Source organism: Colobus angolensis, unplaced genomic scaffold (genome assembly GCF_000951035.1).
Source record: "Colobus angolensis palliatus isolate OR3802 unplaced genomic scaffold, Cang.pa_1.0 Scaffold135, whole genome shotgun sequence".
In the NCBI taxonomy this organism is placed as follows: domain Eukaryota; kingdom Metazoa; phylum Chordata; class Mammalia; order Primates; family Cercopithecidae; genus Colobus; species Colobus angolensis.
The window spans coordinates 1,328,723-1,335,248 of record NW_012114433.1 but is presented as its reverse complement, the minus strand read 5'-3'; the positions used below and the strand labels follow the sequence as shown (position 1 = coordinate 1,335,248).

General features: G+C 39.5%; 1 protein-coding gene across 2 annotated transcripts in view; it reads right to left on the bottom strand.

Moving 5' to 3' along the window:
• The window catches only part of ATP9B (ATPase, class II, type 9B), a 290,892-nt gene that overhangs the window by 85,086 nt on the left and 199,280 nt on the right, over positions 1-6,526 (bottom strand). For both annotated transcript variants that reach the window (XM_011934361.1, XM_011934362.1), the window contains exon 13: positions 3,675-3,817. In XM_011934361.1, the coding sequence (XP_011789751.1) occupies positions 3,675-3,817 (143 nt within the window). The remainder of the gene's footprint in view (positions 1-3,674; positions 3,818-6,526) is intronic.

Here is a 6,526-nt window from a genome sequence, read left to right as displayed (position 1 = left end):
TAGATGATGTTGGGGAAAACAACTATGTTTGGACAGGATGGTCTCGATCTCCTGACCTTGTGATCCGCCCGTCTCGGCCTCCCAAAGTGCTGGGATTACAGGCTTGAGCCACCGCACCCGGCCTCTTATCTCTTTTTATTGTGATCAGAAATATCCATTCTTTGAAATTTACTGAAATTTGACTCATGGCCTAGTATGTATCAAATTTTCATAACTTTTTCATACATGTCTGATAAACACATGTGTTCTCTAGTTGTTAAATAATTCTGTGTATGTCCATAAGATCTAAAATTAACAATTATGCTATTCAAATCTTCTGAACTGCCTGCTTGGCTAACCAATAAACAAAAGAGATGTAAACATTTCTTCCCGTGGTTGACAGCAAATAATCAATTTCTCCCTGTATTAATTCTTGTTTTATATATTGAAGCTATTTTATTAAGTACACAAACATTTTGAATTGAACCTTTTATGTAGTGACCCTCTTTCTTAAATAATGTTTTTCATTTTAATGTTTATTTTGCTTAATATTAACCAAGGTAGATATACCAGCTTCCTTCTGATTCCTATTGGTCTACACGCTTTTTATAATGTTTGCTTTTATTTACAGCTTCATCCTTTATTTTCCTCTAAATATTAAATGGTTTAATCTTTTATGGCTTTTATCTTTGTATAAATAAACCTTATTAAATTTTTTCTTGTGTTTCTCTTAGCTCTTGAATATTCTATTTTGAAAGCCATCCACGTTTCTGTCAATATCTATACTCCATTGTCACTGCTATTTAGTATTCAACTGTAAGAACATTCCACAATTTATTGGTCCATTCTACTTTTGATAAACTTTTTTGTGTTATATCTAGACAGTTGCTTGCTTTTGTTAACCATTATAATGCTATGAATACTCTCACATGTCTTCTGGTGTAGATGTGCAAACATTTCTTTAGGGAACAGAAGCAGGAGCAAAACTGCTGGATAGCAGAACACGCGCAGATTCAATGTGACTGATAATGCCAAAATGTGCTTTACCAAGTGATGCATGCGCTTACCTAAGTTCCCACCAACAGTGAACAGGAGTTTCTGATTCCTCCTAGGCTTGCAAACACGCCAGATCTCTCAATGTGAGAAGAAATGATATCTTTATTACGCTAAGATATTCTATTCATGAAGACAATATGCTTACCTATTTTGGTCTTAAGGGCTTTCAAATTTTAAAAACTTACATCCGTTTAGGTCTTATGCATTTTTGTTTACATTTATTTTTAATGATTTTATACTTTTTGTTGTTCTTCTAACTGGTGTTTTGGTATTAAATGTCCTCATTGGTGCTGGTGCACAGAAGTGCCGCTGAATTTGGATATTAAGCTCATATATATGAATAAATTCTCTTAAAATTTTTCTTGAAGTTTCTTTTGCTTTTTCTATGAATTTGTTTTACTTGGGAACAGTATTGTTGCTCATATTTTGCTACTTCGGTTTCATGCTGGTGATCTTCATTTCTGATTATATTTATCAATAAAGACTAAGCTGTCTGTAAAGCAAGCTGGGGCGGGTTTCTTCTGCAGTCCCATAGACCTGTTCCTCCAAAGGGCCGGCTTCTGAATCAAGGGGCTATCTGTGAACTCTGTGTAAGGGGCAGGGCACATGCAGCAGGGAGTGCTTCTCCCCGAAAGCCTCCCCACGTTGCGAAAGCAGCCCTAACAGGTGGCGCATGGGCAGATGCTGGTGGCCACCTGCTCTCACAGGCACCACTCACGGTGGCCTGATGGCTTCCCGTGCTGCCCCACACACCTGTCAGCTCAGGTCTGGGGCTCGTCCACCCCTCGTTTCTGTGGGACATTTCTCCCACCCATGTGGGGGCCCCTCAGCAGCCACTGGCAACTTCGGTCTGCTTTGCTCTGCTGTCACCTGCAAACTGATTCCAACTGTTTTCCAGAAATAACTCCATTTCTGGATCCTCTAATATTTTTACTCCTGCTTGTTTTCTGTGTATTACCATGGATTTATTTATTCTTTAAACATTTTTCTGTAGGCTTCATGAAGTTGGGAGGGGAAAATCTTAACATTCTTTCTCAGTCTACCTTTTTGAACCAAAAGCCCCTCAACTGCTCTCTGAGTCACTGGGATTCATAAGCATTGCTCTCTTGGCCAAGTTCCTCAACCTCTCACAAGACAAAGTCTAATGGAACTCCAACACAGATCTAACAACTGCACTTTCAATTACACTAAACTTACAAATTCACCATGAGAGTTGACACGAAGAATATTGAGTTTCTACTTCTGAGACAACAGTATGACTTTCAAAACAGAGACCCCTCACCTTATGACGGGGTTGCATCCAAGAGACCCATCCTCAGTAGAAAATGCATTTAATGCATCTCACCTTCCCAATACCATGGCCTAGCCCTGTCTACCTTAACTGTGTCAGAACCCTTATGTTAGCTGACAGTTGGGCAAAATCAGCTAACACAAAGCCTGTTTTATAATAAAGTGCTGAATAGCTCATGTAATTTCCTGAATACCGTATTGAAAGTGAAAAAAAGAATGGCTACATGGATAGTGGAAGTCCAGTTCTGAGTGAATGCTATCGCAGCACCATCAAGTTGAGCGACTGTGAGGCTGGGGACCATCTGTGAGCCCTTTCCATTCATTCCTCAGGTTCCTGCCTCTGTGTCTTCCATACATGCAGCCGCCGTGAATGGAGGTTTATTCTTCAGTCTCTTCAGTCTATTCTCCACTATGTATTAGTGACCTATTTTGTTATTTTAATCTGTAACCTGCCACTTTTGCTATATCTGCAAATATTTGTTTCTTCCTTTAGTCTTATATCTTATTTCTATTTGTCTTGCTGCAATGGCTAGAGTTTCCATTATGAATTTTAAATAACAACTTGTTTGCAGATTTCTCTGTCCTCTTGCTGTCTACAGTGAGGATTTTTCTACTATTTAATAATTTAAAACTATGTTGAATTTCGTTTGCAACATATTTTGTTTATTATGCTATATAAGTATTCTTTTATTTTTAGTTCACTAAGAATTACTTGCAATTTAAATTATAAATCAACACACCAAGGAGGAACGTCAGCCCTCAGATGCGGCTCTCCTTACAGCACCAGATTCCAAGTGTCTGTCTTTCATCTGTTACGGATTGGTAAGAGTTCTTTGATGAAAAAAAGGAGAAGATTAAATAAGGACAAACAGAATTTTGGTCCTAGAGCTTTAGAGTGGGATAAATAGTCTGTTGTAAAGCTTTTTAGGAGAATGTGAGTATTAAATACCAAATTAACATATCTGTTATTTTCTTCTAATAGCTCACAAGTATCATTCTATAATAAACAAACATGGAATTTTTGCTCTTAATAAGCCACTAGGGAGGTGTTATAAGGCAGTTTTAAAAAAATGTTAAGATTGTAGAAAATTAAAAACACAGAAATACGTTACTTAAAGCTCTAAGAACTTAACATTTTGATAATTCTTATGATACTGTGTACACGAGAAGATGATTAAGCCGTGTGACAGTTTTCAAGAGGCTGAAAAATTCTAAATATGGATTCAATGATCTGTTCCAACACATACACACATATATACACACACATAAACATATATGTATATGCTATGCTATTTTTTATTAAATGTCATTTCATCCATTCAAAAGTGAACATAGACCATGAACAGTACCTGTTTTGTCTGTCAGTAAATACACCAGGCGCCCAAGTTCCTCTGGGATAGTGCTGGTCCGAACGACTGTGCCAGGGATGTTCTCGTCTTTCATCATCATCCATCCATACACTGCTTTGCCCATGTCCAAGTTCACACGCAAACTGCCAAATAAAACCCATTGCAGTGGTTACTGTTATCCAGACCCATGTCCCAGTTCACACCCAAACTGCCAGATAAAACCCACTGCCGTGGTTAGTGTGATCCAGACCCAGGCCACACATTCAGGCCCATGGTTCCATATACACCTATTTTAAAATATGCATTATCTTTCATTTTATATGGAAATATATAATATTGGATTTTAGACTTTAAAATAAATGAATTTACTGACACTTAAGTCAACAAACATGTTTACACCCAAAATAATATTTGTAGGTGACAGAAAAACAGGTAACTCCTATTCTGTCCTTCAAGACAGTCTGTAATACCAGATGGGACAGAAAAACAGACTGTTGTGAGTATGCCCACATACATCCACAAGGGACAACCACCAAAGGCTTATAGGACAGGGCACACACACGGAGTGAAGGGAGCAGGCAGGGTCCTCCTGCAAATCAACATGGGAAATGGGCCTTAAGGTTTATCCACTTGTTTTACAATGACCAATGGGATATTTCCCGGGTTTCAGGTGCTAAACTGGAAAACAAAACAAATGGGATATGATATGACAAATAAAATGGTATCTGCTAACTATGCATGGGACTTCTTAATTATTTTTAAAATTTCACAATTTAAGTCTGAGTAGTAAGACTGCAATTAAAGCACATATGACGAGTCATCTGATTGGGGACAATTCTGCAGAACCTTGCCGGGAGGCTCTGGAGGAGAGCAGAAGGCTGGAACCCTGCAGACCTGGAACCCTACAAAGCGGCCATGTCAGAACATGCGTTCAAATCACATCACTTTAGGGGGTAGATTCTGCTCATGTGGCAGGTGGCAGTGCAGTTCTTCCCATATCGCAACTCAAAGATGTTCACATAAGTCTAATTTAATCCTGTCAAGAAAGCAGACAGGATGTACTTACACCACAGAGTGAAACTGCTAAATATTCAAACAATTTTGACCCAGCAAAATGGCAATTCACATAGTTCAACTATTAATAACTACACACTCAAAAAACAGTCTTTAGGAATCACAGTCAATGAAGGAAGTCTGTATGTACGTTAAAGAACATTAAATAATCATACTTTGACTTATCTGTCCATAGAGTTCACATCTTAAAAATTCTACGTACTAGTCAGAAGGTAAGCCTTTGACAATTACACAGCTTTTTAAACCAGCACCTCACCATCTTTCGCTATCTAAAATCCAAACTAATCAAAGACACAAGCACTAAGTGAAGATGACTCAAAGCTCCCCTGCAAGATGACACTCAAGGCAGGACACAGCACCCACTTGGCCTCTTGTTGCAGGAGGGCTGCAGCTCCCTGGCAAGGAGTGCTGGCTGGCCATGCTGACGCCTGCAAATTACCCACCTGTATGCCTCCAGTGCCTCCTACTAACAAACGGGCTAGAGACAAAACCTTTCTTTATCAGCTGTGCTGAAGACTATGTGAACTGCTGCCTGTCGAATGTTGAGAGGAGTGTTTGACAGGCAGAAAAGGCTCAGGAAATGCTAAGGACATTCCTGCAAATGGTTACTAAATAGCAGGGCTGCTCCACATGAGTTCAGGGTGAGTGGGAGGCTTGAAGGAAAAGAAAATACATATTTACATGAACTCCTCTTTGATTTGGGCTTTGGAGAAAGATTCTCTGTGAATCAGAAAAAGAAAGTGGAAGCCATGGGCCACTTAGTCAAAATGTTAGCAATACTTAGGAGGGAAGGAGGCAGGCAAGGGGCAAGGTGGCCAAGAAATGACTGCCTTCCTGTACAGAAGAGAAAAGGGCTTGAAAGGGGGATCTGACTTCCTATTAAGCTTTTCATGGCTCTGATTCTTTGGCTCGGATATCTGCACTTTGGAAAACACGGCTTTCTATCTGTGTGCTGCGTTCTTTCGGATTTGTGTCACACTGTTCCTGCCTCAGCTACTATAATGCAAATGGGTTTCTGCTGTTAGTTGGGAATTTCTGAAGAGCTTGCAGTTGGCCACTGGGCTCAGGGCGGTGGAAGCCAAAGGACCGTGATGGCTCTTCTGGGCGCTGCTCCTCAATCACGACGGGCCTCTGGCTCATGAAACCATTTCCATGGTTACAAACGTATGCGGAGCTGTTGCATCACGGAATGTTAAATTATTTCATGGAATATAATAATTACCGCTGAAATATGGTAAGTTGAATATAAGCGCTCTTGGAAGATTATATAAAGCAGGAGCTACTCATGAAAAGGTGAGAGATCATCTTCAGGATGAAAAAAGTAAGTAGAACCACTGCAGAAAGCAAGTTGACAGCTTACTGGCAAAAGATCACTGAGCAAACTATACCCGACTTCAACTGAGACAATACATAGAGAGTATGTAATATCACATACGGCACATATAATACCACACAGGTTGCATATACCACCACACAGGATGCATCTAATACCACACAGGGAGTATGTAATACCACATAGAGCACATATATATAAATACCACACGGGTTCCATATAACACCACACAGGACGCATCTAATACCACGTAGGGAGTACATAATACTAATAGGATGCATATACTACCACTTAGGGCACATATACTACCACACGGGGTATTTAATACCACGTAAGGAGTATATAATAACACATAGGGAGCATTTAATACTACACACAGAGTAAACAGCTTATATGCATGTGATTCACATATATTTTGATTGTTAATACTGTAATCTGTTCTTCA